Source organism: Thunnus maccoyii, chromosome 20, assembly GCF_910596095.1.
Source record: "Thunnus maccoyii chromosome 20, fThuMac1.1, whole genome shotgun sequence".
Classification (NCBI taxonomy): Eukaryota; Metazoa; Chordata; class Actinopteri; order Scombriformes; family Scombridae; genus Thunnus; species Thunnus maccoyii.
In genome coordinates this window covers 24,018,211-24,044,756 of record NC_056552.1, presented here as the reverse complement: position 1 = coordinate 24,044,756, position 26,546 = coordinate 24,018,211, and the positions used below count along the sequence as shown (strand labels likewise).

The following is a 26,546-nucleotide window of genomic DNA, read 5'->3' as shown; positions in this document are numbered from 1 at the left end:
ACATAATTGTAGATGTCTGTCTTATGTACAAGATTATATATGGCTTGATTTCTCAGAAAGTTTGTCAACATAGGAACAACAGCATATCGGTTCACAAGAGGTGCAGCAAGAGGGGAATGCATTATCTCACTCAGAAAAAGTGCTTTCAGTCAGTCTGCATTCTTTGTTAAAGCTGCACTAGAATGGAATTCCATCCTAGCAACTATTAGAGAACTGGACACATAAGGTTTATTTAGATCTCATTTAAAGAAAAGGTTCATTAGTAGTTAGCTCTGTCAGCACTAAAACTCAATTGCATTGTCTGTGCTGAACTTCCCTTACTGGCTGCTGTCACCTGTCACTATCTTGCTATTGCCAGTCTGCCCTCGTGTACCTGCATGCATATCTCATTGTGGTTTTGCCTCTACTGTGTCAGATTCAATTATGTATTTTATATACTGTGCATGCTTTTTGTGTCTGTGCTTCTGCTTTGCATGTTTCAATCAGTGTCTAACAATGCAGCACAATGTGGTCTTATTCAGTCCATATTTGTATTAACATTAATATCTCTCATTTTATTGTTTTGAATGTCGTATATTATGAGCCTCTGTGTTGCATGTTTTAAATAGTACCTGACAATGTAGTATAAGGGTGCCCTGAATGATGTTTTTTATTAACATTAATATTCTCTTTTCTTTTTATTATTGTTTAGCATGCTTATAAATGATCTCAATAACTTTGTAATTCCAATCTTATATTCTGTTTTTATGGTGAATGTATCATCTGTCCAGGGACTACAGATGAAAAATAGCCTCTTGGCTAACTCTGGCACATTTACAGCAATGTTTATTAATGTGCACTGTCCCTGTTAAATAAACCAACAAATAAATGAAATAAAGAAATAAATTAAATTTGCTGCATTACTGCTGGTTTCTGACAGCAGGACTTTAAGCTCCCACTGTTTGAAGTTCTTCTTTTTACTATTGGATAACATTTCTTTGTGAATAAAACTTCCCCACAAATTGAGCAAAACAGGTAGTCATATATTGCAATTTGGGGGATTACATTCATGACCAACTCTTGCACACCTAGTTATGCACAGGTGGCATTCATCAAGTTGAGATGAGCAATTTATAACAAGTTTGTACAGCTAAGGAGGTTTGTTGAATCTGACTTGAGACACAAGAAAGCCTTGGGACAAGGGTATGAATGTGTTCAGTGAATGTGTTTTTTGCATCACTGTTTCTGCATTGTTGCCAAGGTTTTTAAATGTCTTCTCTGAGCACCACAAACAAAATGCCATTCATCTCCATTGTATTGAGGTGTAGACAAAAATCTCAAGGACAAATAGCACAAAATCTGGACAAATAAAATCTACATGATTAAATAAGATAAGAAGTAAGAAAGTGTGTTTTGTGCAATTTAGCTTAACAGACTTGAGGAAATGAGATATTTAAATGTGTCATTCTTCAGGAGCATCTGTTTCTGATAGTTATAAGTAAGCACCCAGACCTTGGCTGTTCCAATTCAGGCTCTCCTCTGCCTTTTGGAGCTGAGCGTCAATGTCCCTGAGCTGGCCCTGAACCAGAGGATGCTCCACATCGAGCACAGAGCGCATCACCTGCAGCCAGACAGTGGGAGAGAGAGGAAAGAAACAGAAAGATAAGATTTGATTTTCAGCTCCCATTAAGTGAGTACAGAAATATCATTTTAATATAACTGCCACTGAAAGGCCACACAGAAGCCAAGAGCTTCGAGACAGGGTGTCGTCCTCATTAAAGTCACCCTTTCTGGATCGTTCCATGTTGCTGTGACTTAATTGGATTTGAACTTTTAGTTACCTAAAGCAATGAATTGCTGTATTTTTAAACTAATCATCACATTGAAACATTGTGTACTTGCAATACGTGTGGCTGTGCTTTGTATGCGCTGTCCTCTGTGTGGCTGAGTTAATTACATCAGTGATTGCTCTTATATTGTTATTGAAATTGCCATTTTGACCCCATATCCAGTTACCATTAAAGGGTGGGCCCACATTTTTTCATATGCCCCTATGTACATTGAAAGGGTTCTTAGTTGCTGAAATTGTTCCCACGGTCCATACTGGCGACAAAGAAATGCCTTTTTAAAGCAATTTCAATGTAAGTAATAGTGGACAAAATCCACATTCCTTCTTCTGTGTAACAAGACTAAAGACTCTATAGCCATGCTACAGGCTCTGTGAGGCTGTGAGCTAAATGCTAATATCATCATGCTAACATGCTCAGAATGATAGTGCTAGCATGTTGATGTTATGCAGGTACAATGTTCACCATCTAAATTTTGTGTGTTAGCATGCTAATTAGCACTAAACAAAGTACAGCTGATGCTGATGGGAATGTCATGAGTTTTGCAAGTATTTGGTCATATACCAAGAAGGAGATCAAAGTTTTTAAGGTTCATCCTTTGGGAACCATGAATGCCTGTACCAAATTTCACAGCCATCCATCCAATAGCTGTTGATATATTTAAATTAAAAAAATGTCAACCTCGTGGTGCAGTTAGGAGATCACCAAAGTCATAAGAATACATTATCTGAGAACCATGAATGTACAAAATTTGGTGTCAATCCATCCTGGGGATGCTGAAATATTTCACTGAATAAGTAAAAACTTTGACCTCATGGTAGTGCTAGAGGAATAGTCAGAAGATCACCAAAGTGGAGTCATCCTTGGATTCATCTTCTGGGAACACAATGGCTGTACCAAATTTCATGGTAATCCATTCAATATTGTCGAGACATTTCAGTCTGGACCAAGGTGGTGGACCAATTGACCCCACTGACCAACACTGCCATCTCAAGAGCCATGCTGCTAGCATTGTTAAAATATATGATATGATTTAATTATGGATTACAGACAGAAAAACATCCAAGTGATAACATGTTAAAAGTGAAAACACTTATTTCCAACATGATCATGCATTCTAAACTTCAACTAAAGCCAATAGTCTGAGTTAGACATATCAAGTGGATATCCTCCAAAGTTAAAGTCTTAAGTACCAAATTCCCTGTTTCTAATATTAGCTTTTGCTGAATTTTGGAACGCATGTTAGAACAGAACAAGCACTGTGGGTTTTATCTCCCATCACTTGCATTGAAATTGCTTTAAGAAGTGCCCAGTATAAACTGGAAGAACAATTGTAGCAAACTACAATAGAATTATTTATGTGATAGTGTCTGTGTCTTCAAGTTGGAGGTATAGGAAAGGTCAGCGTGGTAAACCAGCCATTATTTGTATATAATTTATCTTATATACAAATGCAAATGTTGAGCTGTCACTCAAATCACAAGGGTTTGTACTTTGTAGAGCAGGATTTTTGACATATTTATACTGTTCATTTCAAATTACAAAGCTGGCAATGTGACCAGGTGGAAAGAGGAAAGGCTAAGAATCATTAGGATGTGTCTGTCCATTATTATTCAAAGCAAATTTCTTATAATTTAATAGAAATCTAAGTATTTTTTCACACTATCATGGCAAGAATCAAAATGTAGGATAAGTGTAAATTGATAAATGCCACATTTCTTGGCAATCAATCCAATAGTTAGCTGGATTGACCATGGATGTTGCCATCAATAGAGCTCTACTGTTAGCGGAGCTAAAAGCCTCTTACTGCCATCTAGTGTTTTTCCTCTGTTGCCCATTGCAACCCCACCCCATGCTGTGATGTCAAAAGGGGAGACTTTGAGAGACCACTACAACGTGCAAGGCGAGAGTCACATAACAGACAATGACAGCTGAAGGTGTTAATAGGCACATTTTCTAGCCTTTTAGCTTCTCTACTTGCACTGTAAGAAGTTTACAGTAATGGTTTCATTATTCTTTTATCACTATTTGTTTGTATTACAAAACCTATACTGTGTGGGTCTGTTGCCTAGCAAAACACTTCCAAAATATGAGATAATGAAGCGGGCACAGCTCAATACCATGCTTGTAAAAAAGGAACAAACTTAAATTTCAATAATTAATCTCAACTAAAATGTATCCATTGTCACATTTTGTACACAAAAATGAATAAAACAATAATAGTGATCAAGTGGCAGTAAACATGCAGGCAGATTAGCTCTCTGGTGGTGGTGCTAGCTCATCTACCACCAATGGTCACATGACCCTCGCACCTTGGAGGTTGCAGAGGTCCCTTGAGAGTCTCCCAAGTACCACTCTACTCATTCTAACATCAAACGCTAGGGGGAGCGTGCTGATCCTTTAATACGCTGTCTTGACTGCTTTTAGCCTAATCCACCTATTAGCCTACCTTGTTGTATCGGCCCACAGTGAGCTCCAGGTTGGCCACATACTGCCACAGCTGCCCCCTGGTGGTGTAGATCTGCACTGCAGTGTCAGGGATGGCTTCGGTCTGCCTGGCCTCCAGGTACTTCACTTCCCTCAACACAGATGCCAGCTACAGAGGGGAGAAAGAGGACAGTGGAGAAACTGAGAGACATACTGTATGAACACATTTACAACCAGATAGTCATATTAGGGTTTGATCAGGGCATGCTACAGATACTGTTACTGTGCAATTTAACATCTTTATTTTATACCAATTGTCATGGTAAGATAAAAAAATATTCAGAGCTTTGGTCCCACTCAGATTAATGAGATGTCAGTTAGCAACTCATTAGAGCATGATCCAAATTTTATTTATTGGTTTGGGCAACACTGAAATACTGACCAAACTATATGTAATTAAACAGAAGAATATGAAAATACAATACTTTATTTGTGCATTTATACTCTTCACTGTGTATGAAGGCAGATATATGACATGTAATAGATAATGTTTAATAAAAGGCTGAGATCAGCCTGATATATCACCAAATAATAAATCACTCAGACTCTGTTCATTCAATAGGCATTCAGAGTGAAAGCTTTCAAGCAGTGACACATCCAGCAGCCTGTCTCGGATCAGTTTCTCTAGCATATGGACCAAATGTAAAAACCTGCGAGTTGAAGTTGACTGAGATCAGTTGAGAGGCAGGGTCTCTGCTGATTAATGGTAGGCTGAGGTTGTACTGAGAACTCTCGCCCACGGTCTCTGTCCATGTCTCATACAAGCTTGTGGAGTATCTGGAATACCAAACACAAAGAAAACAATCTGTGATCGCAATCAAACAAAAGTTATTATCACAGAAAAACAATTTGCACCTTTACCGGCAGGGTATAACATTGTTTCATATTCCCATTAAAAAGGACCCAAGCTTTTATTTCACAAGGCCACAGGCGTGAAAACGGCTCACATCATGAAAATTAACATAAGCAGCAAAATGAGCGGCTAAAAGGCATGTGATTGAGCCATTTTCCCAAACCTCTGAGGTTGTAAACAGAATGAGTGGCGTGATTCGCCCGTCCGTATCAAGCAGAAAATAAGGGGAGAGGGAGAGATAGCTGGAAGGAAGGTTAGTTGCAAGCGTGGGGGGGGTAATATGAGGATAAACGCTGATTCATCTGCGAGAGGCTGGGAACAGACAACATGTCAGGGATCTGTACAGCTATATCAATCTGTAAATAGCCACGATTATGATGAGAACTTCAGTGTGCACTGTGTGCTCCTTATTGGATTTCTGCCGTGAGCTTCATTTCCTGATAGTGGCACCGCAGACGCAGAGGCAATCAAATGCCTTGGTCATGGCCATAAATCACGCAGCATTTTGTCTGTGGGGGTAATGAGTGAGGTTGCCCATCCTGTTCCTGACTGGAATATGTATAATAATGGCGGCGTTCATCGGTGGCAGCGGCGATGATTATTACAGCATAACAAGGGCTCTAATTTCTGATGGGAGTAAATTGAGGGCAAAGAACTGGTGTTGTTCATCATTCCATTATTCTGGGTGGGGGATATAAAGTGAAGGACTGATATTAAGCATGTGAGGCATAAAGAGTGAGCGTTTGTGTATCTGTGCATGTGGTTATGTGCATCTCCTTCACAAAAGACCTACTGTCATACCTCTGTGTATACTGCTCATGCACGCACTTTTGAATTCCTATACTTGTGAGGAGTTAGACTCACTATTTTAATTCACCAACCTTTGTCCTTCCACACTGCCGCACTGCCAACTCAATCATTGTTATTACTGTAACCTAACAGTTATCCTAATCTTAGCTCTAAAAAAAGGCAAAAACATTATGAGTGCAGCTAATTATTATTTGCATTATGGATAATCTGCCAGTTATTTTCTCGATTAATAGATTCATCGTTTGGTCTATAAAATATCAGAAATGTAAGAATACCAGAATTTAAGTTGAAAAACAGCAAATCCTCATATTTGAGAAGTAGGAACCAGCAGATCTTTTTAGCTAGGTCAATTTAGCTTGAAAAATTACTTAAACGAGTAATCTATCAAAATAGTTGCTGATTAATTTTCTGTTGATGGATTAGTTGATTAATTGACTAATCCTTTCAGCTTTGAAAAATACTTAAAAGACACTCTATGTCTTACTGTGGTAGCAATGCGCACCTTTAATAATGAACAGCTAAAAGCTAAATTAGCACCCATTTTCACTGGGGTTGCCTGCCATAATAATTTAAAGGATGCAAAAAATTGTTGGTTAAAAGCTCACCTGATTAATATATTCTTATATCAACACTTAATCAAATGACGTTGCAGCTCTGTGAAGCTGTTTAGCTTACTTTTACTTCATTGTTTTGGTTTTATTGCCACAAATTTATCGTATTGTTTAGTCTCAGCACTTTCATTAACCGTCATTTTGAGAAAAAAAGCTTTGATAATCCCACTGTACACAAAGCCCAGCATCAAACAGCAGACATTAGTGAACAAAAGCTAGCTAGCTGGTGAAACAGCTAACATTAGCTATGTAAAAGGTTGGTGGAACTTAAAGCAAAGCTAAAAGGAGAATGAATATTGCACTTATGTCTTACATTCAGAGCAACAATGAACACTAACGTTGCTTCATTAAGAATTTCCATCCAACTCTGCAGTCTGCTTTTAAGCATCTTTCAGGTCATTGTCTCGGTTTTACAGTCCCACTATTCAGATTCACTCTTACCACTCTCTTCAACATCCTTTCCAGCAGTAGGCAGCGGTTAAAAAAAAGCTCTGATGAACCCATTGTACACTATTTGTCCAGCACCAAACAGCAGACAAAGTAAGCTTCTAGCTGGTGAACATAGTGGAGCTTTTAGCAACTAAAGACACTGACATTTTTTTCATGAGCTGGTGGAGACCAAAAGCTAATTAGAGAATGAATATTAGACTTGCATTCATCAGATAGTTCCAAATGAATCCCAATGTTCTGTGTCTTCTGGTTGTCTAAATGGGTAACTATTTTGCTAACATGATAGCCATAACAACTTTTATAAAGTGATAATATGTCAATGTTGTGTTTACATATTGTTGTGCTGCCCCCAAGTGGCCAAAAACAATAATGCAGGTTTAAAGGCCCTGTACAGGTGGTTTCAGTGATTCTACCTAATTAGACTTCTGCTCATTTGTCACACCTGGAACTTCATGATGTCCCTGTAATCACTCCCTATTTACTATAGTATAGTGCAATATATTTACCCTACATCATTTTATTTTAGCATCTGAATTCTGAGTGGAAAATATGTGCACTATATGGTGCCATCAAAAATTTATCGGAAATCTTGATTTACCTGATTTATTCTGTCATGATTCTTACATTACCTCCTAAATTAAGTTGTAACCTTTGTGGCCTTATAGTGATGTGAAAAGTGGCATATAAAATATAGCAACAGAAGATCTCTCTGTCTCTTTCTCTTTGACTCTTGTGCAATTCAGTTTGATTCCATATAAACAGCATTTCTCCCCCAATGGGATGCTTTATCTTGCAGGTTTTGATGTTGGATGTGGTCTAAAAGGCCATTTCTCACTTGGCATCAGTGAGCAGCGACAGAGCATATGGGATTATGGGAGTCCTGTGAAATAATCTGCAGAGCAGTGCCACAGTAATGAGAACATAAATCATGCCTGGAGCTGAATGTCTACATGCCATTCCACAGGGGCTGCTTCATAAATGTTATACCCTCAACTAACAAAATCACAAATGCTCAGTTTAAAATCAGCCTTGGTGTGAAATTGCATGACGGAGTCACAGTATCTGATTCATGTTATTGACTTGCTTGATATTTACAGTACAATAAGGTGAGGTCCTCTTCAGTCACTGTCAATTCTGTTTGATCTTCCTTTCTGTTCTTTTATTCAGTAATACATACATCTAAGCATGATGACACACGGTGTAATATAGTGAGATAAGATACACACACACCTGTCCAATAGTTGCATCATCTCCTCATACTTCTGGATGACCCTGGCTCCTTCTGCAGACTCCAGGCATCTGCAGAGAAGATGAAATTTTACAACCCATGCAAAGGTTATATCCAATATCTTTCCAGGAGCCATGATTCCAAAGGATCTTTTTATGAGGCCTTTAAAACAATTCACAGCTCAATTAATTTACAGTGAGACCACTGGAAATGCATGACCACACATTCATTTTTTAAATCTCTATACTGGAGACAAAAGAAAGGACTCACGGATAGGAGAGGTGTCTGAATTTGGAGAATGGGGCCTGGATACGCTCTTGTAGCTCTTGGGCCCATCTCAGCCCACCAGCTACTGTTGGCATATTCTTATTCACTGGAGTGAAACCTGAGGAGGTAAAGTATCATTACTTACTGTTATACAGATATTTACCACAAAGGCAGAGACAGATTGAGCTAAGGACTGCACATATTATCTGTTAGAGTGCACATAATTCACAAATTAGGGCTGTGCCAGAGTAGAATGGACCATCTAATTTCACTGAGTCTCTATAAATTTGACCGGCAGTATTGCCTTAATCAAATTCTGGTGTGGTATTGTCAGTAGCAGGAAATTTTCTGCATACAGGAAAAGTGAATAGCAATAGCCCATCTAAAGATCACTGGAGTCACTAATGTAAGATCCATTCATTCATTCATTCATTCATTCATTCATTCATTCATTCATTCATTCATTCATTCATTCATCCATTCAGAAGTTCGATTTTTTACACTGGTGCCATGTTGTGGAACAGCCCTCTGTTACACATCCAGCTGTTTCCTTCAGCCATCAAACGGTCCTTGTTGCAGATGTTTTAATGTGGACATTTGTTTTTATTTTTTAGATTCAACTTGTGCTGATGTCATTTGGATGTCTGGATTTCATTGTTGAGTTTTATGTGTGTTTGTGTTTAAACATATTGGTACCATGTGGAAGTGTTTTGACTTCAACATGTTATCCATGGATTTTTATGGTTTTGTAATCCATAAATAAATCATATCATATCACGTCTTTGTCCTTTCTTGTCCTTTGCTACAGTTGAAAGGATCACATTATGCTGAATTAGTCAACATGCCATGTAGTGGTTAACTATTTTGTCTTACATGACTTAAAGGCACATCTACACAGTTGTTTTCAATTGCTCTGATTGAAAAAAAACAGCTCTAGAGCTATGCTGGGAATTACATGATGTGACAACAGGGTGGGACAACATACCCTGCGAACAGGTGCAACAAAACAAAACAAACAGGAGAGTGAGGGAGCTATCAATCAAACCCAGTTTGTTCACACCCACACAGTCCTAGACACAGAGGTCTAATTAAACAACATAAGTGAAAACGTGTGGGTGGTTTGTTAGTGTGTAAGGCCTTTAAAGGTTTTAAATCACTTAAAATATGCTAAACGCAAGACATTTCCTTTCTCAGGATCTCTCTGGGTCTCTCTCTTTTTTAATTAGGAAGCTTTAAAGCCAAAACCATCACAAGTTTAATCCCTACAACAACCAATGTGTCCTTGAGATGTTCTTATGGATCTCACTGTTAAAGGCATTGATTGAAGTCCTGCCCAAACGCTCATTCAACCTTCAAAGGTCGGCTCACAAATTATTGAAAAAATAAAAAGTTTCAGTTTTACTTGTTTAGGTTTTGAGATGTCTGGGATTTCTGCCTCTACCCCAGTACAGTGAATAGGCTTTTTCTTTTCATCTGAACTACTTTCTACCAAAGAAATAATCCATATGAAAACTGATTTTTATATAATTATCAGTATTTTGAGAACCACAAATGATTTTCCATTCTATTGGTTGAACCAACTCTTTAACCACATTTAACACCAACCAAAATAAACATTACTATTTTAATCTTGATAATAAATACAACATATGTAACCTTCAAATGACTAAATTCAACATGTACAGGCATTGTTACAAATCTCACCCAGCTCCTCTGCAATCTGAATGTGTTTGTTGTAGAGGCGTTTACAGCAGTCCAGTTCCCTGTCAAACATGGACACCAGGAGAGGGTACCTATCCAGAGCATCTTCAGCCACTAGGGGGCGCTCCAGCAGGCTACCAAACATATCCAGAACCTGCAGACATCAGAGGTGTGAAAGGGCTTTCAAATGAATATGTGTGTGTGTGTGTGTGTGTGTGTGTCTGAGTGTGTGAGAATGTGTGACAAAGAGAGATATTAAGTTCCCGGACCTTGAAGGCGTGCTCCAGTCCGGAGGTGTCATCAAAGGCCTGACAGAAGACGGCTCCTAGTCGCCGGTCTGTATCATCCACCTTCAGTTTGAACTCCCTCACATCGTCCTCAAACTCCTGCAGGGCAGATAGCTCAGCTAGACCGACAGCCAAAACACCACACAGCAGTACAAGCTAACGCAGAGCCAGCACAGCATATTCGTTTTCACATCTCACTGACTCAAAGCCATCCAGCGGGGAGCGCAGACTGGGTCTTACAAGCAAAGTAAATTGCTTTTCTTGCTATAACTCAGGGACATCTTTGTTAAGCAACTAGATGGCACTGAAAAAAGTCTATTTTGGCAGAAAAACAATTTGCTCCACAAACGTTGAAGTGACCGGTGTGGTGGTGCTTGCAGCGTGAGAAGAAAAGAGCATGTACTGAGAGGTATTCAGGGATAAAAATCACACTGAGCTTGTAACCCGTGTCTAGTATTTCATAAACCCTTGTGAAAATGAATTGACCTTAAAAGTTACGCGACAAAAAGAACAGCCTATTTTTCCCAGCAGGCAAGTGATCAAAACCTCAATGTATCCTGTGAATGCAACACCCCTTACCATGTTGCAGAGGTCCAAGCAGTCATAGGGCTTCTCCGTGAAGAATTTGTAAGTGTCTGCAAACTCCTGGTGGAGCAACTGGACCTGCTGGCTGAGGGCTCGGCCTCGGACGCCTCCAATCTCCAATTTCTCAAGCTTTAGTAAGTCCACAGCTGTCAACAGGATGTCCTATACAGTGGGGAGACATAGGAAATGGAGTGCAGTACCACTGTAATATCTCTGCAAAGGTCTGATTTGTAAAATAAGGCAAGTTTCAGTTCTGTATCTCTATCAGCACACCAAAAGTACTAACATTACTTGAGGAATTGCCACCTTTTGAGTACTGTATAATGTTTCCACACTTACCTTAATGGTCTTGACCCTGTTGGTAAAGCGGTCAAGTCCAGAGAAGACCAAGAGTGGCGAAAAGTCCCAAGGTTTCACCAAGCTCCCATTCCCCTGGTATTGGCCCAGATTGGCCCTACGGTCCTCATAGGTGCTCCTGAAGAGCTGAAGGATCTCCAGGCTTGTCTGCACCTTGAGGAGATTCTCTGAAACCTCTCCTCTGAGAACCTCCTCTGGAACTAGATACACCCGGGCCTGGTGGTGAAAAACAGTAAGCAGGTTAGAATCTGGTATGTTCTTCTATAGTTGTGTCTTACGACTCAGTGTTGCATGGCTTGTTTGTTACGTGTATATTGCCATTACTAACCCATAACTGTATCTTTTAACATTTTATCAAGATCAACATAATGATTATAGTATTTTATTTATGTCTACTGTTAATGGCTGTGGTCAGTATTGCTTGGCTGTGTTTTGTTGCTTCATGTTGCTTGCATAGCTATTTATGCTGAAATGTTGTTTGTTATTGCAGTACTGATGTTTTGTTCCCTGTTGTTCTGCATGGCTTGTGTTCTGTCTTGAGAACTATTGTTTTGTAGCTGTTACTGTCTTTATGGTGTCTTGTTGTCTTCATTCTGTAAATTTGATCACTTTTTAGTTTTCAAAACATCTCACCAAAGGACTGCAGTTGAAAATTAGCCAGCTGGCTAACACTAGCACAGAAATGTTGATTAATGTGTGTTGTCCTTATAAATAAAATAAATGAAATGAGCTCAGCTTAGTTAGGCTTATGATATACATGTACTGCAGTGACAGTTAAGAATTATCAAATAAATCAAATAAAAAGTAGCTCAGTTGGGTGTAAAACCACTCAATCTGGCAAAGGTGGCAGCAGGGCACAACTACTCTGCTATTGTTTCCGTCAACATCCAATCCAACTAACACCTATATGATATGCTACAATTTGCTTCTATTAACCTAGTTTTATCTCATATTCTCACCAAATAGAGCATGTTATAGTTTAATAGAGGAACTATTATCAACTTAGATGGCGGAGGCAAGAGGACGGCTGCCATTTCCTTTGGAAATGGAAATGGAGGTGGCAAACAGCTCACTGTCTGCCCTGAGTACCTTTAGGGTCTCCAAAAGCTTTACTGTGTGGCAATTAGTTTGTGGTCATAACTGACAAATTGGTTTGGGAATATGTGCCACAAAAGTGAAGGTCCTGTGTCAAAATCTAGTGTAAATACTGTTACTGTTTCACTTGATTTTATGCTAACATGGTGAGTATTCCATCAGGGGGACATGTTGCAGATATAACAAACTGACACACAGAAAGCACGGTATGCTAGAATAGGAGCTCCGTTGGTCTCTGGGGCTCTGGGCAAAATAAATTGAAGCTGCCATGTGCACTGTACCTGATGGGTATTTAAAGGCAACAGGATGCATACACAATAGAAAGAGAGGAATTTGTGAATTGGGGCCCACTGCTCAATTTCGCCTTGGGCTCCCCTAGTGGGTTAATCCAGCACTGGTGGCTGGTAGGTCTTTCCTGGGAAAAGTTTTCAAGTGTCATATAGTATATTTCTGGCAGCAAAAACAGAGTTTTGTTTCCAATAAACTGAACACAAAGGAACTGGACAATAGAAAATGTGATAGCATGAACAGTGAACAGACAAAGAAAAGAGTTCCACCCACAGAGAGTAAAACTTCACCAACACTTAAGTTCCAAGAAAAAAAAAACAAATCACACCCACTCTGTACTGACAGGTGATATCTAACAAGTGCAGTTCAGAAACACAACAGTAATGACTACTTAGCAGCAAAAACACAACATAAAACTAAAAAAAGCAGGCTGTATGGATCACCACTTGAACCAGAGAAGAAACTGCACTTGACCTGCTGTATGAGGAGGTTGCAGGTCTCCTGCAGCAGAACGATGAGGCGTGCTGGGGAGTTGTAGTATCTGGAGTTAGCCCACACCAGACACACTGTGTGCATCAAAGGGCCAATCTGACCCCTGACTTCAGAAAACTCTGCTGTCTCCATGTCCTCAAACAAGCGCTGCAGGGGCCTCAAGAAGGTGCAGATGTCCTTGGCCTCCTCCAAAGCTGGTGAGTGAAGATTTGATCAAAGTCCGTTCAGTAAACTCAATACTACATGTGCAAAAGTAGATGATAATAAATCATCTTAAATCACACTTTAGCCCTTCAATCGAGCATGTGCTACACCTCAGAAAGCAGGCCTCATTACATTTTGCTTTATTGTCAGATGTGTAGCTTGTGTCATTACCTGCAATGACGTCCTGTAGGATGTTACTAAAAGCAGGGGAATAGCTGCTCTCCACAGCCTCCAACAGCATCTCCATCTTTTTCACCTTGGAGGATTTTAACTGGGAGTGGATGCACTCCAGATCTGCATATCTTCAAGTATAAAAGAGATGAAGAGCAAAAGGTTTCTGTCTCATTTATAGAAGGCCAGTGGATTGGGTTTCACCAACTGTACATAAATCAATTTCTAAGTTTGTTTAAAGTTCTTACTACTAGCTTCAGGTCAGTTTCAGACTAGTGATTTACTACATCTGGTTGCACCATTAAAATGTCTTAACTAGTAAATACATCAGTAACATGTAAAATGGTCGCTAGAAAACATCTGTAGCTAAATCCAGCCACAAGAAATCAATATTATATTAATATGTAGACAGGAAATCACTGTACTATAGCATCACATGCCAAAAATAACAGTTTTAGGGCCCAAACAATATGCAAAACCTTACTACTAATCCAAATGTTGGTATGAAGTTTTATAAATGTATTCATACATGGAGAAATGTCTTTCAGAGTTAGTAGTATTAATGTAGTTTACAGTGAGAAGGAAATATTCAACTATACTAACCAATGCTATTTCATTTAGGCTGTGTCCATTGTGGAATATTTGAGAGCACTATATGGTGAACACATTTACAAACAGAATTTGGACACTCACATAAAATTGTGGACAGTAAATACAGTACATTATATAATAAATGGGTAGTGATTTTGGGCATAGTCAAATGTTAGAAATGTCAGATACCATTTTGTAATTTAACATGCATTGTGTTATTTTTATGATTTGTAATTGAAAAACTTCTGAGTTTACATCATTATTAAAAAGCTTTTTGAAAGTGTCAAGTCAGACATCTTGATTATTTGCCATATAGCTATGTATTTTTACCCTTCAGTCTCAATAGCTGCAAATATATAAGGCTTACGTTAGCCTGCTGCAAGCTAATGTTAGTTTTTCAGCTCAGTTAGCTACGCAACAGTTCTACTTGGCAGTTAGTGGGTGTAAATACTGTATTTAGTAACAACTAGCTAATCTTTATGCAAGAGCTAGTTTGTGTGAAGCAACCTGTTTTAATTTAGTAATGTGTAAATCTCCGCTTAAGAAACACTTACATTATAACTAAGCTTTGAACTTATGAGAAGGATAAGCATAAGCAAAAGCTTTTGTCACATCTGTGCAGAGGAAAAACAAATGGTAAAAGTAGAGGACATTGGCCTCATAAGATATAATTCTGCTACGTGACAACAACAAAGGAATAGACAGGACTGGGCTCCACATTACATTTCTCGATAGCGCAGGTGTTCTGAAACTCAAATAATTAGTAGCACCAGCAAAATCTTACAAAACAATGCAACTTTGAGGTGCTTTAGGGACATTTGTTATTTTCAAAAAAATCACGACACACAGAAGTTGCCAGTGGATATTCAGTGTCTGAGGTAACAGAGCTGCTGACCTGTTCTTCCAGAAGAGCATCTCTGTGTGTGGTGTGGGGTTTTTGCCTTCCAGCAGAGCCTCAGCAGAGTCTTTCTTCAAGACTGCACGGATCTGATGGCTCCACTCAATCACCGCTGACTCCAAGGAGTGGATGATGCTTTTATCCACTGTTTCCCCCCTGTGAAGTTTCACAAGTAAACCGTTTTTTAATGTAGACGTTGGACAAATGATGCACTGACACACATGTTTATGTCCCAGGTGTTTGTCTACCTTTTGTCTGTCTCCAGGGCAGCTTGCTCTACTCTCTCGGAGCCTGCAGGGAGGGGCAGCAGGGTCTTGCCTTGGACTTGGCCTGACACCACAAACACATTGGTCTTGAGGGAATGGACGTGGCGCCTGATGTCCTGAGACACAACCTGTGGCCATTCAGTGTGGTTCTTACTGTTGGACAGCAGTGGGGCCACAACCTGGAGGAGTGTAAAGATTTATTTCAATATGGAAAACTGATTGCTTTGGAGTAAACGTTTGATGCATACAGTTGTGGAAGAAGAATGCAGATCATTTACTTAAGTAAACGTAGTTCAAGTAAAAGTCTTGCATTCTAAATTTTACTTATTTTCTTAATTTAGGTAAAAGAAGTATTACGAGTAAAATGTACTTCAAGTATTGAAAATAAAGGTACTCATTATGCTGTCCATGGCCCCTGTCAGTGTTATATATTATTAAAACTGTATTATAATTATGGATACATTACAGTATAAGCAGCTATTTGATGTTGTAGCTAGATGAAGCTAAACTTAACTTCCTTACATACTGTTAGTTGGGGGTAGTTTAATCTATAATACTGTATCATATTTTAGAAACTCACATTGTTGTAAGTAAAATATAGAAAGCAATTACAGCTTTGAGACAGATACAGTCAAGGCTGGATTACCAACCAGGCAAATTGAGCAACCACCACGGGGCTCCCAGACCCCCAAAGGGTGTGAAGGCTCCATGTCACTGTGTGGTTATTAGTTTGTGATAATGTAATTACTTTCAAGTTTCCTTAATACTGTATGCTCTATTAAACCACATTACAAACTCAAATGATAGGAAACACCTGCATTACCATCTAATCTTGAGGTCACATCTCGTAGAAGCACGCTGCTTTTAAATTTACATTTAATGCCTTTATTATTTTAGTAGCAGTTGTACTAACATGGTGCATTTTACTGAATAAATCTGTTCTTAATCAAGTTACCACAAACCAGTGGTGGATGAAGTATTTCATTTGGCTTAAGTAAATATAATGCATATACTATATTATTGTTTTATTATTACTGATACTTTAAAGATACCCTGTTTTGACCACTAGTAGAACTGCAGTGGTACTTTTACAAGTGTTTCCATGTTTTGTTTATAACACACACAAAGACACAAAGACATTTACATCCTGTATTTACTTAAGCAAATGTGGTGATACTGCAATATAAAAATACTCTAATGCAAGTGAAAGTCCTGCGGTGACAATGTCACTTGCGTGGGAGTGGAGATTTTTTTTAATGTGTACATAGCATTTATATTGTTGTAGGTGGTTTAAGTGGCTAGTTTGAACTATTTCAAATACTGTTTTGGGCAATCTAATCTGTATCAGTGCATCATATTTTATAAGATCATCATATGTTTTTATGTTATCTGTAGCTGTCAAATAAATGTAGTTGAGCAGAGCATGAAATGGAACACTTTAAGTACATATAGCCTACTTCAATTTGGTTGATTTGGAGTACTGATAAGATTTACAGTACTTGAGTAAATGTACTACTTAGTTACATTCCACCTGCTGTAATGTGGAATGTCCCACAGTTCATTTTTGTTCCAGTGACCCCTGTAGTGGGTGAAATGGGCCCTTGATGCTGTGGAGTTTAAAGTTCAATGCTTGTCTCAGAAGTGTAGTGGACTAGAGATATAAAGAAGCATGACATCCTCTAGTGGGCTACCTCAGAACTATTCTAGTAGCCTACTTGAGTAAGTGTAGTCTACTCAGTCACATTTGACAAGTGAGTCCATAATGAGCTACTTGGGCAGCTGAATATCATTCAAAACTGTGGATAAGAAGAATAATTTCGTCATCTTAAGGCAGCCTTCATGCATCTAATAATTAACACATTCTGCTCTGCTGCTCACCTCGTCAACTAGAGCAGAAAACTGATCCAGCGGAGCGTAAGACAAGTCCCCGCAGACCAAGTTATCCTTCATGGAGTCTGGACTCAGCGCAGTTTCTCTTTGTTTCACAAAGTACACAGCTTTGTTTTTGGAGCTGGCCGTGAAGGCAGCGGCGGGCTGCAGCAGCCCGGCGGCGGTCACACACACCACCAGAGTCCGCTGCTCGGGTTTGTCCACAAACTCCTGCAGGACCTGTCTGTTGTCCTCGCTGGACACGCACTTCTGCCATCGGTCCTGTTTCAGTTTCAACGTCCTCAGCACATAGTCTGCTATAAAGTCCAGTCTCTTGTCCTCAGTAGGTGACTCGTCCATGTCCGCAGGGTGCTCTGCTGTCCCGGCTCGAACCCCGCCAGTGGATGAACTGATTGTGTCTCGGCCTCCATAGTAACGCGGTGTTTGCATTAATCAGGCCGTTGCTGAGGGGACATGAGCGACCTGGAGCTGACCCAGGACCAGGACATCCCCCCCTGTCCCTGCGTCCACCTGCTGACTGACTCACACCTATTGTTCCCCTTCAGCCTTTTGTTTGAGTTTCAGGGGAAAGTGTTTGTCACAGTGCGGCCATCTAAAGCAATATAATTAAGGTAATAATATGGAAGCATTGTGTGTTAAAACTACAGTGAAGCGCGACAGGAAGGTTAAGAGCCCCTCAACTAAAAATATGTTTTGCTTATTGTTACTCCATTTGACCTTCACTGTGCAACATTATATGAATATGTGCAGAGTTTGACACTATTTTCACATGTATTTGCTGAAGAGGGAAAGTTTGTGCTCACCTTAAAACTGAGTTCAACCTTAGATGCATAACGTTAGGTGGGTCAAAAATGTCCCAGCATTTCATATTCCAGGTATTGCTTGTTTCTGCCAAATGGTATATTTCATTTACCCCTTTTACATTTTAAACAAATATATTTTTGTGTCACTACCTCAACTTTCCATAAGTTTGTTAAAATGATCTATACAGTATGCATTTCCTATAGAAATTCATATAAACCATTCATCCTTGTCAGGTATACAATATATTTACTGTGAACATCTGAAGTGCCATTAGTGTCACCACTCAGCTGCATTATTTTACATGGTAAGACAATTTTACATTTAACACATGCAAGTATCAACTGTATATACTCTCATTACTGTATTTGTTGTGGACATATTGCCAACATAACTATATGTCTTAACTCTAAATATCTAAGCACATATTTTAGAGGGATGGACTCCTATTACAATATCTGCTATTTTGATCATTTGAAAAAAAAAAAAAATTCACCAAACAATTATTATTATTACAGACACCAAAAGCAGATTATGTTATATATCTTCAAATATTTCTTTCTTTAAAGCTGCTCCCTGTTGGGTTAAATTGTGATGAGTATCATTACTATTCTAGGTACCATTTCTATTAAATTATGACATGCTGAGGACAGAGGAAGTCATTTTTAAAAACAGCATCATTATCTTCATTATCAACATTATGGGCTTGGTTTGATCAAACAAAACATTTTATTATTTTAATAGTATGGTAATAGTAATAGTATTGATGTTACAATTTATTTATTAACCTTTTAATCTAAGATGGCGGAGATCCTGACAGCTTTATGAGGACTATTATCTTTATCCATGTAGTTTTGGTTGATTTAGAAAGATGTGATTGCCATATTTGGCCATAAGGTGGCATCACTGCACTGAAAACAACATATCAGAAGTCCTACTTGGGTCAATACACAAGTAAACTTTGATGGTTCACTTCCAGATGTAAGCCTCAGCAACAGAGCTGGGCGAGGGCAGAACATCATCATCCCCACTCAACTTGCAAAAAAAATGCAAAAACCAAGTTTAAGAGCATTTTGAGGCGTCTTGGAAGTGTACTTTTCAAAATCTTTGTCCCTTTTTTCTCTGTGATAAAATGATCAAACCACACATTTAACCCTCATACAGCTGTTTGCAACAACTTGGCAGTCTGTGTGTAGCCTGTTCAGTATTCTGATGTGGGATGTGAGAGAAGATTATCAGCAACAGGACATCAAATGTTTTCTTTGACGTCTTTTGTCTCAAGGACGTGCATATTGGATCACGGTGACCCATGACAGAACTCTAAGGAAGGTGTATGTGTGTTTATGAATATGCATGTGTGTGTGTGTGTGTGTGTGTGTGTGTGTGTGTGTGTCTCTGTGTGCAGACCGGAAGGTGTGAGTCATTCAGATTGTGGAGAAGCAGCAACTAAGGAGGTTCAGTTCCTCTGAATGACTTTGAAGATTAAGATGACAGACCAAAGAGAACCATCGCAGCCAGACTTTCCATTTCAGAATCAAACGAGCCGCCTGGTCGCTGATATGAGGGGACTGCTGGCTACATCAAGCTGGGTGGCTGGACACTGAAATACATAAAACAGGAATGCCTGGCTTAATTCTCCTTGCTGATCTTTAGATCAGCAAGGAGAATTAAAGCAAGACTATTACAGTCCAAAAGCACAGAGTGGCAGCAGGGGACTGACAAAGTTGCTGCTCAATATCAGTCACTCAATGAGTATCTGGCTGTAGCTTTCAATAGATAACTGGCCAGACCGGATACATTTCTTAAAGAAAGTTTGCCTTACCTTAAAATCCCCTTCGACTCAAAATGTGTTCTGCTTTTTGTTCCTTCAGTTGCATGTTTGAGCTTCTCTGTGCAGAATGATGGATGTGCAGAGTTTGTTTCATCTGCTGAAGGAGGAAAGTTTCTGCATGCTCACAAATCTCAGTTAAAAGTGTGCAGCTACAAGCATGATTTGTAACATCACAACTAGTTTGGAGCCAATCGTGGTCCAATATGAAATTTACAAAAGTGTGATGTGGAAACTTGAAACCTCCTGAAATGAACAGTATTTGCATATTCATAGATTTTGGCTTTATCATCAAGGGAGAAGGAGTTGATATCAAGAATATCTGATGAGACAATTGAACTTTTCATGTAGAAAAAAAGAACATATCAGAAATTGGAAGGAAGCTTAGCCAAAGTGTTAATGACTTTAAAAAAAAAAGTATCTCCAAACAAAGGAAAGAAAGAGGGGAAAAAAGCTAACTTAACTAGCTAAACTCAGAAAACCTAAGGGCACACAGCTACACAAACATCCATGTATCTCAATCTCAAAACAACTCTCCCCTTAAATAGGCCCTCCAATCTGTCCAGGCAGAACCATATTTCTCTCAGGGATGTTTCAGTCTTCCACACCTATAACAGGTAAACAACAATGTTGCTTGTATCAGTACACATTGTCTATGTAAACAATGCTCTATATATTCCCTACCATAAGCCAAAATGAATACAACTCACGTTAATACTAAACCAAACATTTAACTAAATACAATAAATTCCCCGCATACTTGGTACAACCCATAACATCACTGGTGATGTCAGAAAGAGTTTAAATACAGGAAGTCCTGGGGGGACTCCCCTTTTGTCTCCTGAAAGCATGGTGGGTATGGTAAGTACCAAAGCAAACTAATTATAACTCAAGACTAAATCAGTAAACAGTAACTGAGCTTAAACAATACTTGTCTGTCTTGATTAAACCACAAATGCAGTTGTTAATATAATAAAACAATGCTAAACAAACAAAAACTAACACAGTATGCAAAAGCACTGCTGCACATGGCAACATTATACTGTCTAAACAAACAAATGAGCACAGTAAGAAATACAGCCAAGTGTAACAGGGACAGATGGTGTGGTCTCCCCCGCTTTGTCAAACACAAATTATTAATCAGCGCATAGTATTTTTATACATCTTTAAACATGTTTGGAGGGGATCTTTAAACACAGATCAGGCAGCTCAGAGTTCAGTGGATTACAAGAAGACCATGCTGAGCTTACCTCATCATGAAGTCATTTTCTGAATGTCCATTTTCACCACTGGACAGGTTAATGCACAACAGCTCTTTGGTATTTGATAAATACAGGTTTAGTTGTAGTAAAAGATGTGATGAAAAACGTTGTTTAATGTGTTAAGCTATCCAATCAATTTTGTTTCATCAATGATAATTCATTTTCAAAACAGATGATTAATATATTCTTAATTTGGAACTAGTAATTCAAAAGATTCTGTTCATTAATGTCCCTGGAAATGAGTAATCAGCCTGAGATGTAATTTAGTTAGAATGATGCAGATGGTTGTTTGATATTCTCAACAGAGCAAAATTACTTTGCATTTTTATACCACAGTAATCAATGATTTATTTCATTAAAGTTGCCAGTTTATGAACTACCTGTAGCTCAAAGCAATTTGTGCTGCTGTTGAATTGTTTTGTGTTATAATGGGAAGTGTTTCTAATATTTTGTCCTTCTGGTTACATTACATTAATGGGGGGTGGACAAAATATTAGAAACACCTCTCAGTATTATGAAATACAGTTCAACAGGACTACAAAATGCAGCCTGAAATATGAGCATTAAAGATCCCCTCAGACATGTATTAAGACATAAAATATTCTACTTGGAACAATGTGTATATGATATGGTTTTTCCACCAAAATAGTATAATTACTATTTTAAAATCCTTTAAATTACATCTGCTCCTTCTCCCTCACAAAAATCCAGAATCTATACATATATATTTCATTTCAGAAGTTTAACTGCTGGACACAAGATGTCTCCTACTTCACTGTAAAGTTCATTCTCAGTGTTTGTGCACTGGAGGCTTCAAGTTTCCACATCACACTCGTATGAGTTGAATATTGGACCAGGATTGGCTTCCAAACTAGTTGTGATGTCACAAATCATGATCATAGGCCCACCGATTAAAATGTGATTCAGTGAGCACAGAGAAACTTTCCACTTTCAGCAGATGAATGTGAAAACAAACTCTGCACATACATCATTCTGCACAGAGAAGCTCAAACATTCAACTGAAGGAACAAGAAGAAAAACATATTTGAGTGGAGGTGGACTTTAAGTTAAATAAACACTTCAACTGAAGGAAAAAAAATAGCGCAAAGTGATATACAATCAGGAGGCTGAACATTTACAAAACGTCCTTAGTGGAAAATAAATGGGAGTGAATGCAGTGCTTAGTAAGGATTAGACATCCATAACTAAATCAGGATTAAATCATATCACTGTAATAACTAAAAAGCAAAGACACTGACAATTGACATTTAGTTTGGACCTCTCCACCCAAAATTCCTACCTGTCACCAGCAGAGGACAGTAAAGGTCTTAGATTATTTCATGCCCCTGTAAGGCTTGAATTTAGGCAAAAGTATGATAGCGCAGACTTGCAGTAAGGAAAGTCTTTTAAATATTTTGAGTAAAAAATATCTTCCTTTTTTAGGCTTTTGAAAATGCTTATGTTCTTTAAAAAGGACAAGTGGTTCCTCAGATTTATCTGAGCACAAGCATCAAACAACTATTTGAATAAGACAGAAGCACTTGTCCTCAGGACATCTGGCACACTTTCACAACATCTGTGTCCATGTTAGTTGAAACACAAAGCATGAATATGGATTAAAATAGAGTATAACATGAGAATATTAAGTGTACAAAGAATAAATGTCCCTGGAGCTATTCGAAACTAATGGTAATGAAGCTCTTTTTATTTTTGATGCGTTAGTTCAGTTCACTGTGTAAAGTTTACCCTGTTTCCATTTGACATAAAACCTTGTAAACAAGTACAGTATAAAAAGGCATTTATTAACTTGTTAAAATTCTTCATTCACCATCTAAAATTTGCCGGTCCCTCTCTCTGTTCCTTGTGTTATTGCTTTCAGATGTGTAACGGCACCAGTGTGAGAGAACTGAGTTGGATTGAATTCAGCAGAAATAAGTGTTATTTGTCCAAAACTGTCCATCGACACATCCTCATTCCTTTTAAATAAAGCTAAACTAAGTTCATAGATTGGAAAACGGCTGCAATTCAACAGGCAAACATGTACAAAAATGTGTGTCATGTATTTCCACACATGTTAGCTTACTCAAACAATATCAACAATCTGGGACTTTGCAGACATTCCTCTGTGTCTAACTGAAGTTTCTAAATGACTTGTCCTTGATCCATATCCAGCATGTCTGGTTTGGACTTCAGACACACCTGATGAGCAAACCTTTCTTCTTGTCTTTGTTTTCCAATTCAGGTAGTAAAGCAGCCGCATGTTTTCACACTTCCTGATTCATCAAAAAAATGGAGGCATGCATGTCTGCCTTGTTTTAACAGGCAAATGAAATTCTAGGTCATTATAACTTGGATCTTACTTTTGGGTTTTGACCATCACTCTGTCAGTGCCAATAACATTGTATTCTTCAAGCTAACTGCTAATATGCTCTCAATGAAAAGGTTACCATACTGATGTTTAGCATCATGTTTAGCATGTTCTCCTTCTTAGTTTAGCATGTTGACATTTACTAATTAGCACTAAGGCTGATGTGAATGTCATTAGCTGTGTTTAGTATTAATTAGTACAGGAAAAATTGAAAGTTTGATGAATTGTTATCACCAAAAGTGATTACAATTCATCTTGAGGGGGACATGAATGGATAGACCAAATTTCATGACAATCCATCTAATAGTTTTTGGGACAGTTCACTAAAAAAATCTTCACCCCTTTCAGTCTGGACCGAAGTGGTGGAGAGACCAACAAACAGACAGACTGACATTGCCATCCTTAGAGCCATGCTGCTAGCATGGATGAAGAGTGGCAGCAAGGAATGCAAGCAGATGATCACAGGTATTAAACAAACCTCCAGGTTAGCCAAACTCACTCAATCTGTCTGTTATCACACTTAACACACCAAATTCCTACTTCGACATTGACCTGTTGTATCTACTATTGTGTGCACTGTTTTCCCGTAAAATGAAGGGTTCTTACTGACATGGGTGCTCACTCTCTGTTTTACCTCCAAAGTGGTTAAGATAATCTGCCTGAACCGCTCATGTTTCTCGCCCTTCACAATTAGCGATGCCACCATGTTCCTAGATCTTAGCAATTACTTTGGTGAGCATAATGTTATCATAACTGATAGAAGTGATGGCAAAACATATGCAAATTAGACCCTAATTGTATTAAAAACTGAATTCTCCTTTACGTTTTTATATCAAATTCAGGGATTCACTCTGGAGCCAGATCAGTTCTTAATATAATCCATGTACACTGTGCCATTCTGAATGTAGAAGATCAGCAAACATCAAGGTGCAAACACATTCACACATCCACACATGGGTGCTTCACCAGTACATAAATTCATGGCTTGCTAGAGCATGTGTAAGCCACACTAATAGAGCTGTCAATTACCACAGGAGGGGGCTGCAGTATAACACACCAACAGCGCCTTTTCACACACATATGCCTTTTCAAAACCTCACACACACACGTCAGTGAGATAAACAGAAGTTTCATGCCTGTATGCCTGACAATGACCTCATACATGTGATGGTGAGATGCCAAGCAAAACCAGCTCTCTCGATGATGATAGTTAAGCACACAGAGCTAACTGGGACTATCTGATTTCAAAGGAAGCAATTTCAATGACCAGCCGTCGAACACTGCAAAACACCAAAACCACGCGGAGACCACAAGTGGACATAGAAAATGTGATTCATTTTGCATCCGGTTTCCCTCAGCGCACTTCATCTGCAATTCAGACGCTCACACACATTTCCCATTTGCATGAGTTCTGGAGCAGTAGAGCTTTTATACACTGTGTTCCAAGTCATTCCTGGCAAAGCTGGCTAACCGAGAAATGTGACGCAAAGTCTGGTACTGAGGATATGCCACAATTCATAAAGGCAAGCATCTGTTTCAGCAAAAGCCTGGTTCCTGGTGTGTTGCCAGATGCCGCTCAAACCCTTCAGAGCGCCAAGCCTGACGTTCTTAATGATACTAACCTGACACTGGCAGGGCTGAGAGCAGCACCTGACACCTGACGCTGTTTGTGCATGAATGTGTTTGAGGAATCTGATGAATACCTCAGCCTCTCGGGAATGCCAGTAATCCCAAATGCTTCTGAATGATGCTTTCCCTTCTTGGTTTGGATGGAGCTTGATTCATTTGTTCACTTCATGTCAAGAGCAGCAGCATTAATCATACTTGACTCAGTCTGAGTGAGGGTGAACGTTTTCAGTTTCGTAAAATCAGAGGAGGAACTATTCATATCTTTGGCTGTTTTTCTCGACCTCTGGCAACATTTTCTTGTATTTGTCAGTTATGAGGCAATGCTCCTTCTCTTGAAAGCCCCATCAAACTAGGTGACAACGTATTATTATGCAGCACTCAAAGTATAAGTGGTCCTCCTGTGACTGTCTGAGTTTGTCAGAAGCCACTACAATAATAGGAATGCGTAGTACTGGCCTCTAGTGTCACATCTTCACAAAAAGAGAAGGAGAGCACACCCAGAGACAACATGTCAAGCTATTTCTAGGTCCGGCACTCCAGAGGGATGTGACACGTTGAGCGAGGCGGGGGTAACACTCAGGCCAGCGAGTGTATGAGAAAGCTGATAACAAGCAGAGAGGAAGCCGATGCTGTTTATCTGGGCTTTCCGCACACATATAATCGCCAGGCTTTGTGGTTGTTGAATTATGCGGCCTTACAAATGGCTCGAAACGAACCCTGGTTACTTTGTTCCTCCGGAGGGTGAGGGAGGTGAGAGGTTTTGTGGTTGGTGGTGACGGTGGGCAGAGTCGTGTTCTGCCAGTCAGATCTGGCCCTCTGAGCCATGTGGAGGTTTGTCAAAGGAACGCTGATGGCTTTTAAAGAGCTGCAGGCCATGACTAGATGGGTAATTTTCATACTTTTGCGATTTGGTGAGGGGCCAAAAGTAACATGCTGGAGGCTCGTGCTCTCTGAAACAGGATATTGGGTTAGTAATGGCTATCAGGGGACCAGCAGAATGACATAAATGTAAGGCTTTTTTCACACATATCATTGAGAGTTAATAGAAGTCTTTGCATGTACAGTATGAAACCCATTATACACAGGGTAGTCACATCTTGGATTTATATTGTGAACATGGATCAAACTCTGGCTAACATTTGTTGTTCCCCAATATGGAGAAAAAGTGAACAATGTTACAGACTACTGTTCTATTGCACAAGGTAATTTTCAATAACCACGCTGTAATCTTTTAAGAACATTATTTATTAAGTGATTATTCCTCTTTGTCCATTTTTAAATTGCATAAAATTGTACTCAGG

At 39.0% G+C, this 26,546-nt stretch overlaps 2 protein-coding genes across 10 annotated transcripts in view; one reads left to right on the top strand and one right to left on the bottom strand.

Annotated features, from left to right (window-relative positions):
• dnah9 (dynein, axonemal, heavy chain 9) overlaps positions 1–17,800 on the bottom strand; it is a 178,908-nt gene extending 161,108 nt beyond the window's left edge. For all 7 annotated transcript variants that reach the window (XR_006092993.1, XM_042398385.1, XM_042398383.1 and 4 more), the window contains exons 1-14: positions 17,346–17,800; positions 15,450–15,646; positions 15,199–15,357; positions 13,713–13,843; positions 13,320–13,531; positions 11,445–11,678; positions 11,100–11,267; positions 10,503–10,619; positions 10,237–10,387; positions 8,536–8,650; positions 8,268–8,336; positions 4,964–5,090; positions 4,276–4,422; positions 1,492–1,600 (exon numbers count right to left, since the gene is read on the bottom strand). Coding sequence is in view for 6 of the 7 variants with exons in the window: in XM_042398385.1 (XP_042254319.1) it covers positions 1,492–1,600; positions 4,276–4,422; positions 4,964–5,090; positions 8,268–8,336; positions 8,536–8,650; positions 10,237–10,387; positions 10,503–10,619; positions 11,100–11,267; positions 11,445–11,678; positions 13,320–13,531; positions 13,713–13,843; positions 15,199–15,357; positions 15,450–15,646; positions 17,346–17,786 (2,377 nt within the window). In the remaining variant the exon portion in view is untranslated. The remainder of the gene's footprint in view (positions 1–1,491; positions 1,601–4,275; positions 4,423–4,963; positions 5,091–8,267; positions 8,337–8,535; positions 8,651–10,236; positions 10,388–10,502; positions 10,620–11,099; positions 11,268–11,444; positions 11,679–13,319; positions 13,532–13,712; positions 13,844–15,198; positions 15,358–15,449; positions 15,647–17,345) is intronic.
• An 80-nt stretch (positions 17,801–17,880) lies between these two features.
• Positions 17,881–26,546, top strand: part of myocd (myocardin) — a 163,583-nt gene continuing 154,917 nt past the window's right edge. For 2 of the 3 annotated variants that reach the window (XM_042398415.1, XM_042398394.1), the window contains exons 1-3: positions 19,662–19,747; positions 23,491–23,586; positions 23,965–24,081. The gene's annotated coding sequence lies outside the window, so the exon portion shown is untranslated. Of the gene's footprint in view, positions 17,969–19,661; positions 19,748–23,490; positions 23,587–23,964; positions 24,082–26,546 lie in introns of those variants that run through there. The other variant, XM_042398395.1, reaches the window with a different exon arrangement.